The 16,459-nt window shown below is 39.3% G+C and overlaps 1 protein-coding gene across 1 annotated transcript; it reads right to left on the bottom strand.

Annotated features, from left to right (window-relative positions):
• Positions 1 to 2,045: 2,045 nt before the first annotated feature.
• dcp1a (decapping mRNA 1A) lies at positions 2,046 to 15,493 on the bottom strand. Its single transcript, XM_034696054.1, has 9 exons — positions 15,305 to 15,493; positions 14,980 to 15,020; positions 14,443 to 14,570; positions 11,460 to 11,526; positions 11,161 to 11,284; positions 9,912 to 10,007; positions 7,387 to 8,004; positions 7,013 to 7,231; positions 2,046 to 4,315 (listed from the first exon to the last, which is right to left on the bottom strand). The coding sequence occupies exons 1-9, from the start codon at positions 15,434 to 15,436 to the stop codon at positions 4,235 to 4,237; spliced, it is 1,506 nt and encodes a 501-aa protein (XP_034551945.1). The 5' UTR covers positions 15,437 to 15,493; the 3' UTR covers positions 2,046 to 4,234.
• Positions 15,494 to 16,459: the final 966 nt, after the last annotated feature.

Raw genomic sequence — 16,459 nt, 5'->3', positions numbered from 1 at the left:
AGAAAATAGTAGATGCAGTGGAATCATCATGCAATGAAACAAGACCAGATTTGACAAGCATGTCACTGCCTAAGTGGGAATCTGAGCCATACACATTTGTAAAGAAAGCTGGTATACACTATCACACCTGAAAATAAGAACTGCCCACTTAGCACACTACGTACACAGAGACCTTCTGCTTCCTTAGAGTTACTTACCTCCACCAAAAGCTCTAGCTGCAAAATGACCCCCCAGTGCAGACTCTCTCCAACCAGACAATCTATCAGATGGAGATTAACTACTTCCATCTCACTGGTACAGGGGATCATCAGACTCTGAACCATCCAGATTTACAAACATAATCAACATTCCAAAAGATCCTGTCACAGTTCCTTCAACCCCACAGACCATCCAACACAAAGCCTCTCCTGAAGCCTACCAAGAAGCTGCAGAATGCTGACACAGACAACAGTGTTGAGAGTTCAAACTTATCTGAAGATGCAGAGATGACAGACTTACCAGTGAAATGCTCCCCTTTCTCAGATAATGACTACTCACATGACTCACTTGAACCCCCTAATGTGGACAGTGATGCTTCACCTCCTGTACGGTGTTCAACTACAATATGCAAAGTACAACCTGGCTTATCTAAGCCATTTAGCCCGTCTGTCAGTGGAGTAACTTATGTTGAACCCCCACAATAATTGGATATTTATTATTTTAGTAAATTATTCATTTTTGTTATTTAAGATTTGATTACATATTTTCAAACTATTTCTATAACACCTCTTACTCTCCTGAAGTTAAATCAGCCAACCGATACATAACAATAACAATAATAGTTATTATTATTCAAAATCACTTTAGTCACGTTATTTTAGGATTAACAAATGTATCTGCGAGGGAATGTCAAAAAATCCATTGCTGGTTTTAACAATAGACTGTATAAATAAGATCCTTGTCATCCAATTGAGTTAATATATCAAGGACTCTGATTAGTTAAAATATACAAAAGGGCATGCCAGTTAAAAAAGGCTGTGATCATGAGAAGTCATGTGCTTTTCTTATGCTCAGCTACTATTAATGGTGGTATTGTGTAGCTTGAAACAATGCATTTAAATAGTTTTTATTCATAGAGCATCAAATCACAACAGATATTATCTCAGAAAACTTAATGTGAGATACACAAGCTGTTACTTCATGAAGACTGTCCGTCTAAGACAATATACTTCCTTTTATGAAGACAGAAATAAAATCCTCACATCTGAGAGGCTGAAACCAGAAATACTTCACATTTTTGACTGATACATCACAAAAATGTCACCTCGACTTTTTACAACAATGGTGGTGCTGCCAATTGGTGTAATGTGCAGCTGGATTTGTCCTAAGACAAATGAAACACTTGTGAAACGGTACATTGAAGTATTGTTCAAAACTATTTCCTGTTGCTAAAGTAAACCAATAAAGGCAGAGTGGTGATTTGGATCACGTTATACCATACTGTCTTCTCTGAGCAATTGTTCTCTCCCAAACTCCGAGCTATGCAATCTCCCCAATCATGAGCCCTAAAAAGAGGTGAACTTTATTATTTCTGGTTGTAAAGGGCTAAACTAAATCCTTGGTTAATCTTTTCAGTCGAGTCATTTGAAGAAATGTTCTCAAAATAATTCATCAAAGATCTTACATCATTGGCAAAGGCTCCTGTAAAACATCCATCGAAGAGACAGACATCTTTGTTAACTTAGTTAGCTAATCCAGTCACACAGATGGAACCAGTCCTGCTTCAGAATGATGTTATGTTATGCTATATTTTCACAACATAGACACAGATATACAGAAATAAATGTGTGAACGTAGAAATGAACACTATAATAAAGAATGAATTGCCAAAGTATATAAATGAATGAACTCTGAAATATATGAATTAATAAATGCAGAAATATATTAAATAATAGAAGAAGCCCTTTACTAGACCAAAATGTATTTATTTTGACATTAATTATGTATGTATGCATTCATTCATGTATCTATCCCTGTATTAATTGATACATAGATGAATCCCTGAATTTGTTTATTTTATTGTTCTTTTTATTGAATTTTTCATTTCTCATACCTTGGACCTGATACATCTGTAATGTGGACTGGCTTGCAGTCAGTTGCCATCCACTAACCAGCACTGTTTACTTCTTTGATTTCATCAATAGGTCTGTGATGGTTCACACACTCCAGAGTAGTGCTCTGCCAGCTTTTGTGATGCGGTTGTTTACATTTTGTCTGATTAGCTGCAACTGTGTTCCCTGCATGCCGATGGTTGCTCAAACTCTAAGGAGGTGGGTGATATTTTAATTCCATTCAACACAAAGTGCATGCTACTTTTGACTTGTCAGTTGTGCCATCTGGGATTCTTTTAAAGTGAAGGAGGGGTGTCATTATTGTCCATGAAGGCAGCACCGAGATGCAGCTGTAGGTGTGGTGTGTTGAAAGGGAAATAACATATCAAGCAATTAAAATGATAATTTACCACATTACATTCAGACTTTATCAGATGGATAGATAGAGAGATAGAACAACTGAAATGTTCATATTTTTTAAATACATTTTAGATGAAGGTGCTGAACACCGTGACAAAACAGTCTTCATTCTGGACCTTGAGTAATACATTTCATAATAAAGTTGGAATTTTAATGAGTTGAATTTTAAAGTCACCAGTAACCAAAAATGAGCCTTTTCTTCTAGACTTCAAACTGATATCAGTTAGACATAAAATCAAACTTTTTGGTGAACTAACAGAATCAACAGACTTGGCAGTGCAAATGTTGAGGAGACAGATTTGCTTCCTTGTTCTCCCTCTACAATCAGCGGTGCTCATGGTTTTGTACTGCAGTGGCTTTTACAGCAAAAAATAAAAAATGATTAGTTTGATCTGCAAAGTCTGCTAAATTAGACTCGACAGCGACTTTGTAAAATCCCCAAAGAAACAGGAATAGGAATCATCTTTTTTTTCTCATCTGTTTTGAGTAACTTTTATAAACTCAATTGGTCTCAAACATACTCGAATCCCCAAAACCATATCAGCCAGACGGCTCATAATTTTGATGATCAATAATGAATCATTTCTTGTAATGTTTTGCTCATAATTAAAATTGTACACTTGTTGCAGAATCACAACCCAGGAGGATCAGATAACCTAAGCTCTACTGCATGGTCCTCAAATACCCTAAAAAAGCTAATATCCCTAAAGGCATCTTAACCATCATCAATTGCACGTTGCCCTCCAAAAAATGATGGAGTACTGTGAGCTCAGCTGGAGAGGAGAGAAATGAAACACTAAAGAAAGAGAAAGAATCAGAAAGAGCAGGGGGAGAACAGTAGAACATTTGCTTATTGGTGCAATTGTTTTTTCATCTATGAATGTCACAATCTCTAACATGATTAAAAAAAAACTGAAACTATGAGTTTGATCTCTACAAAAACAATAACAGAAATTATATACCTTATATGAAGGTTGTGAAAAAAATACTAGACAATACTCTCCTTTTTAGGCAACATTGAAATACCTAACAATCTTTCAATAAGCATAAAAAGAAAAAGAGCAGTCTGTTTATACTCACATCAGGAAAGTTACTCTTTAAAGACCCCTTAACAGTTTGATGTCCCCAGCACATATTTGTTTTTGATAAGCTGTTTGAGTGCAATATCACTTTCCAATATTTTCACACTGTGAAAACTAAAAAAACAACAACACAAGATGCATAAGACAGCTACGTTGGCAAGTCAAATACTCTTCAATGTAAATGAGTCTGTCCCAGGATAAAAAGTAAAATCATTGAAGGTCAACTGTGGTCCCATTCTCAAGTAAACCAACAACAGTTGAACTTAATCAGTTGTGGCAGACTGCTTTATCGATTTTATGAAACTAAAATGTAAACTCAAGTCTGCACATGAAAGTTTTTAACTCATCCTTCTTTGCAACATATTCAGTCCATGATTTGAGTAGTCACGATTATAGTAACAATAGTAACGGTCAGGTGAGAGTTCAAAAAGCAACACGTTCTGAGTCAGGAACAAAGAGTTACATGATGCCGATGCATGCTTTTATAGATTTCAGAACTCAGGCTAGTTTTGGAGAGTTGAGAGTGCATTAAAAACCTTTTATCTGTATTTCTGTTAACTTCCATTCATTTATGGATTCCTCGCAGTTCATCAAAGGGACTTCCAGAGAAAGAAACCATAGTGTTGTGGTGGTTAGAGATGGCTATACTTTCATGTTGCTGAAGTCCTTTGTCAGGGTCCGCAGGTAAGCGTCATGAATGGCACCAAGGAAGGAGGAATCATTCTAGACGGGGAGAAAGTAAGAACAAACATTGACTGAACATGATGTTAAGAAGTCAGTTTTTTTTGTGTGCTGATATTAGTCACAAAGAAATGCAAGAGCAGCAGTATGGTAGGGTGTAAACTTTATGAACTGGCTTTCATTTCGCTCTGATGATGACTCAGTTAAGACATGTTTTCAAAACACAGACGAAGGACAAATGTATTAATTGGTACATCTCACAGATCAAACATATAAGTCTCAACTACAGGTTTAGTTTGACCCTGAGTTAAACAAAGATGAACAGTAGACAGGGACACTCTAAAATGTTTCTTTTTAACTGTCAGGTCACACCAAGCATGAGAAAACATGAGAAAACATGATTTATGCATTAGAGCAGGGTGTGCTTGAAAATAAGGGACATATCATGCCTTGTATTTATTCAGGAGGGGAGACTTTTTGTTCAATCTAGGATGATCCCATGCTGACGAGGGTAGAGGGTGATTGGGAAAGGTAAGAGCTGTGACCCACAAGAAGTTTATTGAAGTTTGTTAGAACACAGCACACTAAAAAAACAGATGTTTTATCTGCAAGAAGTAACAGTTTAACACAGATCTGTCTGTTGGTTGTGCTGTGACCTTTACTCTATGAAAGGTGCTATTTGTCTCACCCATTATAATGCATAAACAGCATCTCTACATGCTTTGAATGATATGAGCTTGAGATGTGACACACAAGTAGTTCACTAAAGTATTCAGCACAGTGCGAATCCAGACCATTCTTAACGTGTCTATGTGTCAATCATGCAGATCTTACACTAAGACTCAAGTGAGATCTTATCAAAAGCAGCTGCCAGGATTCCACTTCTACTGTGAGATTATTAACAATAATATTGATTGATTAATACAGGCTCTGTAATCAATGAATTGTGATCAATGAATTCAGATTTCATATGTATCTTATATTTCTGGGAAAAGTACCACATCACAGGTAAACACACCCATTCTGCATTAACCTATATATAGTGTGTCTTGTATTACTTCACAATTTTAAAGCTCTACTGAGCACGCACACACGATTTGTGTCAGTGCACACACACAAAACTCACATGCATACACCTGAATATTTCATAAAGGTCCCAATATTTGGCCAATATTTCCTTGTTCTTAATATTTTGCGTTCTGTGTACTCCTTACTGAGTTTTTTTACAATTTTAAATACTTGTGAATGATCCATGTTTTACTTATAATTTAATGTCCTTGATGTCTATGATGGAAAATCAAAAACAAAAACATAAATCTGAAGGGGAAAATTAAGGACCAAGTGGGTCTTTAACCTGGGTCTCCTGCATGCACAACCCACATGTGGGACTCTTATGTAATAATCATGTGTGTGTACATGCGTCATGGGTGAGTACAGACACAAATTCTGTGACACACACACCCACACTTCTGCTCTCTATCCACAGTCCATGGCGGCTTGCTGTAGCTACCCCCTCGGTATGTCTCTACACTACATGTTGGGTGTGTTGACTGAATTAATAAACAGTATTTTTTCCCTTCATGATTCAGTTTTCAGCAAATTTAGCTGCTTGGAGAATTTGTCAGAGCCAGTATGTGCAGATCCTTATCGGGACAGGTATGAAAGGGGTAGGGAGAGCAGAGATTGTTTACTTATTGATCATTCACAAATTGTGACAATCGCTTCGATGTATAGAGTTATAAAACTATCCAAGCTAATTTAGGTTGTGCCATGTGCTCCCGGCACATAGACTGTATAAAATATGGACGCAGGATCCGTGACGTCACCCATCTGTTTCTGAAGCGCTGTTTTGAGGCCAATCGTCGGCGGCAGCCATATTGCTGCTGTCGAGCGATTGTGACGTAAAGAGGCGGGCTTTGAGCCTCCTAGCCAACAGCTACAGTGTTCCCCCCTGTCAATCAAGTCAGCTGTGCCTCTCATTGGAAGACTCGTAATCTCAATATCTTCAAAATTGCCGCATTTGAAAAAAATTCACCCCCCTACAGTATGTGCGGATCGAGAAATTAGCTATCCAGACTACATGTTTATTTCTGCTGTAAAGATTGTCTTTTTTGAATTGGTGTGTATGTGGTTTCCGGTTCTTCCAGAGCCAGCCTCAAGCGGATCCTCGATGAACTGCAGTTTTTAGCACTTCCGCATTGGACTCATATTTTTAGACCGGGGGTTGCTGCTTGTTCCGGCATCCTTAAGCAGATTCCAGCAAAGTTCACCAAATTATACAACCAAAGTTTTTCCAAGGAACAATTTCAGAGTCTAGAACGGCTGCTAATGCTATGACACGATTTCTTTCAATGTTTTTTAGAGCTTCTTGCTGAAATGCCATTGAATGAAAGCAAATTTGAAGCATGCAGAGCATTGTAAAACAGACCTAAGATTCACTACTAAGGAAAGCAAAAGTGCTGCCGGACAACTTTTGTAACGTAGCAACAGTAAATGCTGTGAGAAGCCCTCTTAAATTGAGGCACAACACTTAGTGAAGAGCCTCTTATGATACGTACATAAAGCCACAGAGTTATGCTGTGGGTATCTATCTGTGTTTGATGCTGCTCTGATAATAAAACAGATGTAGTAATTATTTGTACTGTATTTTCAGTTTTTCTAGTTTAACCAAAAGATTTAAAAAAATATTTTTTTCATGTGAAAATGCCAATAGTATGTACTTTGTGCCCTCATGTTTACCTTAATCAGGTAAATAAGAGTCTCCTGTAGTTGTGTTTTGCTGCAGGGGGCTTCGGGAGGCTCTACGATTCCTCCAGAGGTGGAGGAAGGCTCAGAGGGTGCAGGGGGAAACCCTGATGCTGCTGTTGTCTTATTGATGGACTGCTGGAAGGCACTGGGGGAGAGAAGCACTGAGATCTCTGCGCCTGGGCCAGCAACACCTGGATTCATGGCAACAGTCTAAGATAAGAAATGAGACAAAGAAAAAGAAGGGAGATCATAATGAACTACATGCTGTTTTATAATGTTACATGTTGTGATGTTAAAGTATTAATAAGAGGCATGACTTGGCTGCAAACTGATCAGAATGCTTCCTATTGAAGTGTTGAACTTACAGACAGTGGTTTGATCAGGTTTGAAGGCTGAGAGAAAGCATCCATTTCCTTCATGTGGTGGGGATGGGGTTTTACTTTGGGCTCTTGGAAGCTATGGGGTGGGAACAGTGCACTTGGCAGAAAGTTTGGTGCAAGGACTGGTTTGTGGATGTTCATGTTTACTGATGGGACTGCCGGTTTGAGCGTGCTGAGTATCTCCTTTCCCATAAAGGTTGTACATGCTGCCAGTGGTGCTGTAGGGCCAGGAGGAGCACCATGGGGCTCTAAGCCAGAAGGGGACATCATCAGAGGGGACACTGGGCAAAGAGTTTGGTGCTCTGACTTCGGAACTATTGACTGGAAAACAGGGCTGGGCTGTAAAGCATACGGCGCTGGGGGCAAGTTAGGAGCTTGGTGATGGTGGTTTGACCTGGCATCTGGGCCTGGGAGATTGGAGGGAGGGTGTCGGTTTTGATGGGCTGGAGTAGGATAGGACTGGTTCTGGTGGTAAGAAGTGGAGGGGTCACCAGATGTAGTGGTAGTGTGCTGGAGAGGCAGGGTGGCTGAAGTGGCTTCCTTAGGCAGGGATGAGCCAAAGAGCTCTTCAATTGTGATCTGCTTCACCACCAAATGAGAGTTCTGGTGGTTTAATAAAAAAGAAAGAGAAGTTATGACAAACCGGTGGAAGAAGAACATGAAAAACATAGACTTCTCACACACACACACACACACACACACACACACACACACACACACACACACACACACACACACACACACACACACACACACACACACACACACACACACACACACACACACACACACACACACACACACACACACACACACACACACACACACACACGAATGATTGGGCATCTCCCACGGGTAAGGTGACAGAAATGTATGATAATCAAGAGAATTCCAAGTTAAAGCTGGGGTTCGTAGTCAGATTTAGATACACTTTTTGTTATACTGGTTAAAATGATCTTTAGGTCCCGATGGTAATCAATACGTAATGTGTTCTTCAAAAAGAGTGAAAAATGCCTCTATCTACAGCCGGAGTAAACCTGGGAAAACACCAACCAATCCCCGCCTTTAGGGTCCAAATTATGAAACCAATCAAATCCCGTCCTGCCGTTCTGTCCGCCACCTGCGGGTACATTTCCCCGGCGTTCACTGTTCGTCTCCTGCCTCTGCTTCCCCTGACTCTATTTACTGCCCCTCTCGCTCAACCTCGGGCCTGTCCCCTCTGACCCGATGAGGTGCTTTGCTCAGGACTGTAGTCCGGATCAGAGTCTAAAAAGTTCTCACCATGGGGGCTCTGACAAGCAAAAGAATTAATGACATTTAGTAAGTGCTACAGAAAATTTAGATGTATTATACAGCATGTATTATAGCTTTTCTCCTGATATTGTGCCACCGGTACAACTGGATAATGCTAGCATGACAGCCCTGAGTACTAACATTAGCCATGTTTGTTTGTGTTTTTAACTTTCACTATGATAATGTTTTGGTGTTTTCTTACTGCTGAGTGAGACATGAGTTGACGTAGTGCAAAACACAAACTATGTGCTGAGGACCGGTTTTGAATCAGTCACGATCATATGGTCATGAATAAGCGGTGCTCGTGCATGTGGGCGGGGGCGTTTGGAGGAGCTCTGAGGGGACGGGGGGGTTAGACGGAGTCCTGAGGAAATGCTACATTCAAATTCATGCTAGTTTTCCGTGACTACCAACCCTAGCTTTAATTGTTTATAATTGAGCAATTGATCGTTTTTGTAATTCCCACCACACTTCACTTTATGCATCAATGCCTAACCTCATATAAACACAGAAGGTAACTCCAGTGCTCTCGTGACTGCGATGTGGCTTGAATGAGTATATGTTAGTATATAAGAGCGCTCTATTTGCAAACTAATATAATCAGCAGCCTGGGGTGCTCTGTCTTGAGCATCAAGTGTTTGAATGTAGTCCTTGGTGTAATGTTAAATAGCAACGCCACTGCCAGATTGACAACTCCTTTCCCTCTCTTCTGCTTGATTTACTACTTTCTCCCTCACTACACCATGCTGTCACTAGATGTTGCCCAGTGCAAGTCACAGTAGGAGGCCAGGAGAGTGTCCAATCTATTTTCAATGTTTTAAAAAAGAGGGACGGTTCAGAAGATAGTTTTTGAAGTAAAAGCATATTAAATGTTTGTTTATGATATGTAGCTTAATTCTCCCTTCATTGTAATTGCTGGTGGTGATGTCTGATAAGCTGGTCATACCGATATAATCCTATGGCAAACATTTATGTGATACAGACAGATGAAAGCAGCACTGTCCTCCTCCAAAGTCTCCACATTTGGGTTGTAACAGAATGTCAACTCTCAAAATAGGAATTGGAGACATAAATAAATATGAATAAATATGGGGCGCAGGTTCCCCATGAATGGAGGCTGTAGTCCCACAGTATGATTACCAACCTGCAGCCCTTTACTGCATGTCATTCCCCATTCTCTCACAGTTCCAACGTCCATGACCGTATAATGTAAATACCTTTTCAGATAGTGGTGCGCAGTGAACTTGTTCAGCTGTATTGATAGCTGCTTTCATACTCAGTTCTGCAGATGTGTCTCTCTCCCCTCCCTGAGCCTAGAAGACACAAATGCAAGAAAAAAGACAGGTGAAAAAGATAAAAAAGCAATACCTCAAGTGGACGCTTTTATCAGACGCCCCCCACACATGAATTGTGCCTCAGTTTAGTTTCACTATAACTAAAATGTTCATGTGTCTAGATCATGATCGATCTCATGATGATGAGTTGCTCAAGGGGTCTGCTTTGAAGAAAGAAGGCACCAGAAAGCCGCCGGAGCAGTGTTTCTGAGGGCTGAGTCTCATCACCACTGTGGAAAACATAGCTCTATAAATGTATGAAAAACTCACAACTACAATCTCTGGTTTTTAGGGAACAGTGTGATGTTTTATGGAGAAATAATTTAAAAGAATGTATATGCTATGAGCTGCGCAGCTAGCAGTAGACTCTCCATGGTTCTGTGGCTCTGAAATAAGAATAGGCCACATCATACCTTTAAAGTTCATTCACATATCAATACTGTTTGTTATAATTTTATCAATGCCAATAATTTCTCAAACGTAACTTTCATAATTGATTGAAAGGAAGAAAAACGCTTAAAGATAACACAAATACGCTGTTTATAACAAATCTATAAGAACAGAAACAGCCGGGCTTCTTTAAGGACTGCATTTGGTTTTCATCATGTATTCTGCAGCTTCCTGTTTTCAGTTAATGTATGCTTAATGTGTGAAAATGCTAAAAGAATTGGAAAGGAAAACTGTTAAATCAGTGTTAAAAGTAGCATACAATATTTCAATTTCATGCATACTGATATTTTGAGGAGAAGATGGAGAAGGAGGCATAACAAGAAAACACTCAAGTCAGTTATTTCGCCTAACACTTACACTCAAGAAGGTGAGAGTACCGATTCCATTACATCCATGACGATGATTACTTATAATGTGAAACAGGATATACTTTGGCTCAATATAATTTCTTCTACAGTGTCTTTATAGTGATCAGGAAGGGGTGCAATACACTTGAATGCAATGGCATCTCCTTTATTTAAGCTTCTTCTAACTTTGGGGTGAGTTATTGTGTTTGTATTGTTCAGGCCTGGAAATCACTAAAATCAAATGTAATACTTCTCCAAACTCTTCCATGCTGCTGAAGAGCTGAGATATTGTGTTTGTTAATTCTCTATTTTTGAGTGTGTGTTTGTCTCCTCACTCTCTGGTATTCTTCCTTGGCTTTGCTCAGCAGTTCCAGGATGTCAATGGGCCTTGGTTCTGCAACACCATTCACACTCTCTGGTGACTCTCTCTTGGCGTGGTCTGCCTCTTGTTTCACAATCCTAGGATAGAATTAAAATGCAATATTCAGTCTACACAACTTATTTGCTTTTAAAATGTAAAACTGAAATGTGAAATGTGGTCAAAGCAGAGCTTCTTCTGCAACATACAATGAGTGAAACAAATGTTCCATCTCATCCGAACACGGATACATTATACAAATGGCAGGTTAATTACTTGACCATCAGCTGAGCGATGCGTTGGCAGTCCCTCTTGTCGTAGAACCAAATACTGTAGATACCCACTGCAAATACAAACACACATACAATAAATTACATAATTTACTATTTGTTTTCATAAAAAACACAGCTGTAATTGCCAATTGTGATAAAAAGACACATTGAATGCATACATTTGTGACACATTATTTATTGGCTGTGTAGTTCTCAGTGAGTGCCTTATACGAACTAAACTCCACACTATGGGGGACCGGGCCTTCTATTCGGTCTGTGGAATGCTCTCCCTGACCACCTGAGACCAACACAGACAACTCATTTCTTCAAAAAGTAACTCAAAACTTTATTTTCTGGAGGGAATTTTCCTAGTTTCAACTGATTGCTCTTGTCTTTTTTTATTTTCTTTACTGTGCTATATTTTTAAGGGTGGTTTTTTAAATGTAAAATTTTTATATTTTATCTTATTTTCTGTTTTTAACTCTATTTTTTTTTACCTTTGCTGTTTTAATGATGTGTCCTGTAGCACTTTGAGATTTGATCTAATGTAAAGTGCATTATAAATTAAATGTATTATTATCAACTATTGTTATTATTATTAGTAGTATTATTATCATGATTATGATTATTATCATTAATGCTGCTACTTGCTTCTGGGCCATAGTGGAAGTCTAATATATGTGGCGTTTTAACAGTGAATCGTAACAAATGTCAGCTGCTATGATGAAGTAAGAAATGTTTTGTTTCTTGAAAACAATTAAAAACTTACCTGTCATTACTTATACACTCTAACCATCACTCTAGGGACACTGAAAGATATTTAAGTAGACAAACTATCAGTCAAAAGTCTTTGCAAAGACAAATTCTATGATTGTGTGTGTACGTGTGTTTGAGTGTGTGTGTGTCTGTGTGATGAAACAATGGCGTATTTGTGGTCCATCAGGAGGCTGAGATAACCTAGCAACCTGACTGTGTATCTCCCTGCAGCATCCAATGCCACCTAAGGGAATATGGAGGGGTGTAAACAGGTGTACGAGTGCATTGTTCTTTCTGAGCCAGAGTCTTGGTTTGAGTTCAGTTATAGGTCTCAGTAAGCGAGTTCACAAGTATTTAAAGAGGAAGACTAAATAACCATACATCATCAACATCTCTCTGAAGGATGCATCTTCTCTGGGTTGGAGTCTTGGTTCTTCAAAGTAACTTCTATTCTGCCATGGCCGTTGACAATCTTTTTTAATTGTTACTTTTCCTACTTCACAAACGAGGGAGTGGACTAAGAATCACTGAGGATTTATTTCTTCTGGTTCTGCTTTCTCTCCCAAAAAATCTAAAACCTGGACACAATACCACAACAACTACGGCTTCACAGTGAGTCTGACCTATTACTGTCTGGATTATAAGGATATTCACTACTAAAGAGCACAACTCAACCCACTTTGAAGAAATGAAATGTTGACAGCAACACTTGGACTCAAGTAAAAGCTACAGAAGAAGCCACTCTAATCAAACTGCTTACAAGAGATTATATCATGTCTTCCATACCAGCCAGACTGATGGGCAAACCTAATCCAAAAGGGGAGCAGTCTTCTGTGACACTGACCCTTGCCATGCTGTTTTTTCTTATAAGCAAACAAATGGGAAAAAATTCAAACTCCTTATTCACTGCCTTGGTGAAACTCCTGTTCAGACTTGTGATAGATTACAACAGTGGAAGTGCAGTCAGTTACTTTTTGAAGATCTGACAAATCAAAACACTGCGCCCACTTCTTCTTATTTCCTGGTAAACTATTGCCATAAGGCTAGGAGTTTGTCAACTGCTTTGACCACTCACTGTGAAAACTCCATCTACAAAATCGTAGCTTTCATAATGACATACAAGTGAATAAGTAGATTTACAACTTAAGATTTACATTTGTTGTGCCAAAACAGCATTGTCGCTGTCTGGTGAGGTCATGAGTGGAAAAAGCTCATCAGAGGAAGTTTTCCTGCTTAATGCAACTCCAAGATGCCAAACTGGATTCAAGCAAAGGGGAAAAGAGATGATCCGGAAAACCTTGGGCAGATGTTTGTTCGGCGTATTCAGAGGTACCATCATGTTCTGTTTCAAGTGTTTGTGTGTGATGGTGACTGTCTTTAACATGTAAACAGGTGTCTACTTGTTAAGTATGCAAAATGAATACATTTGTTCGATAGACTTGTGTTTTATACAGCTGTGTCTCATTCATAGACTGTATAAATAATGGACGTATTGTCCGTAACGTCACCCATCTGTTTCTGAAGAGCTGTTTTGAAGCCAATTGTTGGCAGGAGACACATTGGATATGCTGAAGTCAACCTATGTGCTGTCAAGCTAGTGTGAGGTAAAGAGGCGGGCTTTGAGCCTCCTAGCCAACAGCTACAGTGTTCCCGCCTGTCAATCAAGTCAACTGTGCCTCTCATTATGGAAAATTCGTAATCTTAATATCTTCAAAATTGTCGCGTTATGAAAAAAATCACTCCGTACAGTGTGCCCTGATCGGGAAATTAGCTATCCAGACTATACTAATTTTTTGTATAACAGTTTGTAAACATGTTTATTTCTGCTGTAAAGATCGGCTTTTTTGAATTTGTGTGTATGTGGTTTCCGCGACTTCCAGAGCCAGCCTCAAGTGGACACTGCAGTTTTTTTTAACACTTGCGCATTGGCTTCAATTCTCTCGGCCGGAGGTTGCTGCTTGGTCTTATTACAGCAAAGCAGAACATTCTGAGCAGAAACCAAATGTGAATCTAAAAAACAACAAGTACAGCCACCGCTGGGAGACGAAATGTTTACAGTATGTTGTATAGCATTTGTTTTGGTGTGACAATTGATGTTCAAAATGACCTCCTCTGCTTTTGACTCTTCATAACTAAAACACTTGATCAGACTAGTAATCTCCAACTACTTTTATGTCTAAACTACGTATGACTTCTACAGGTTAACAGTGTCTATACAATAGAAAACTCACAGTTGCCATTCCTGTATAGCAGGAAAGGGTCCTGAAGCTGGAATTCCAAGTCTTTGTTGATTGGCTCAACCAGGTTCTCTGCGCTCAGGCGGTTCATGATTGTGAAGCCATGGCGAGGTGAGGCTGACCTTAAAGGAGCAAAATGACAAACATTCAAATATGACAGTTAATGACATAAAATGTGCTAAATAATTATCCATGCAGTAACAGAACAATTACTTGAGGATCACACGTGGAACTAGAGCAGAGTATTTTATTTAGTTTTTGTGACTAAGGGCCATAAGATATTTAAAACTATGTCAGGGCTTTGAATTATGTTAGCACAGTAGAGGCTTCCTTACGAACAGCCACTGTATTTACACAGTGATCATTTACACTACAGTGATTTAAGGTTTGCCTTCAGGAGAGCAGCAGCTGATGTTTGTTTACAAAGACTGTGGCCTACACACGTGCCAGGAACAACATCACGTCAAATAGTATCTCAAACAAGCGAGAGAACACACATAATGATCAGATATTTATCAATTACATGCTTACCTCGCATACACAAACAGGGTCCCCTCAATTTCGGTCTTCTCCTGAAAAGATAACCTTAATGTTAAAAAACAACCACCATTAATCCAAGACGTGCTAAATGATAACATACGGGCGTTTACTCGTTTGCTAAATATAAACTTTAAAAACTTATAGAATGACATAGTTAGCACAAACGTGTTGTCATGATTTATTGAAATGATGGTCTTTTGCATATGTCTTTGCATTTGCACAATATTTTAAATCGAAGGCTTAACATTAGCATTAGCATGCTAGCTGGGTGCTTGGTATCCTATCGACCCCCGAATGTTCCGGGTGACTAACCTACCCATTCGTTCGCCTTGGAGTTGAAGTTGTACAGAGCGACCTGGCCGGTAACATCGAGCAGTTTGTTAATATACGGGTCCTGTCTCTGTAAAGCTGCTAAACTCATCATGTGTCCTGCATTCACAGTCTCCATCCTGGCTGCGATTGTTGCTCCCGCACGGGCGGACTTCTGAAGACACTATAAACTTCCGCTAACCCCCACCCTCCCACTCCACCCTCCACCCCACACTACCCCACACCACCCCACACTAGGGTTGCCAACTTTCTCACTACTAAATAAGGGTGGTGCGAGCATGATGTGTGAATTCAGCATATATTCATATTCTGATTCAACTGGGAATGCAGAGAGTGTGTATATTCCCTTTACTCCTTACTGTATCATTATGTAACCTCATATGAATAAACCTCAAATAAACCACAATTTGGCTCTTTACATCAAAAAACAGGCAAAAGAAAAATTAAATGCAAAAGAGGAGTATGTCTCACAAAATGTACTTTTTCCCATGGATACTTTTTGCTGCTCTTGACTGACTCAAGCAGTCTTTTGTCCTTTTGCACAGCCAGAGAGAAGTCCTTACATGACAAGTCACAGTTTACAGATATCTGAAGTTCATTTTTGATCAGCTCTGTGCTGCATCTGTTTCTTGAGTCTGACCATTTAATGGCCATCAGAGAGAAAATCCTCTCCACACTTTTTTGCAGGTGTGATTGGCACATTATCTGCCACTGCCGTGTTATTTGATCTAGGATCTGTAGAGTGCAGTCTGCTGTATTTACAAGAGCTAATAGTCAATATATATATATATATATATATATATATATATATATATATATATATATATATATATATGAAACAAACCAATTTAGCCCAATACACGGGATGTCCCAGCTAATATGGGACAGTTGGCAACCCTACCCCACACTACCCCATCCTCCACCCCACACCACCCCACCCCACACCACACCACCCCACACCACCCTGTCAATAGATAAAAACTCATCAAAAAGTTAACCAGCAAAGGGAGATTGCTGATTTAAACCCAAATGTTTGTAAGGAATATGTCTAGCCTTTTGAGCTTACCAAATGAGCACTAACTGGGATTTAAAGTTGAACATTGGTTGGAAACCGTTGAAATCAGGTCTGGTAAAGCCATTT

Source organism: Notolabrus celidotus, chromosome 11, assembly GCF_009762535.1.
Source record: "Notolabrus celidotus isolate fNotCel1 chromosome 11, fNotCel1.pri, whole genome shotgun sequence".
Classification (NCBI taxonomy): Eukaryota; Metazoa; Chordata; class Actinopteri; order Labriformes; family Labridae; genus Notolabrus; species Notolabrus celidotus.
This window is presented reverse-complemented; position numbering and strand designations above follow the sequence as displayed.

What these genes read in the sequence shown, in the direction of transcription:
- dcp1a (XM_034696054.1), bottom strand. Translation starts at nt 15,436, where the DNA reads ATGGAGACTGTGAATGCAGGACACATGATGAGTTTAGCAGCTTTACAG. An exon ending in ACCTGATCAAACCACTGTCT is followed by an intron (nt 7,232 to 7,386) that starts GTAAGTTCAACA and finishes TTCTTATCTTAG; the next exon opens with ACTGTTGCCATGAATCCAGG. An exon ending in CTCTTATTTACCTGATTAAG is followed by an intron (nt 4,316 to 7,012) that starts GTAAACATGAGG and finishes CTCCCCGTCTAG; the next exon opens with AATGATTCCTCCTTCCTTGG.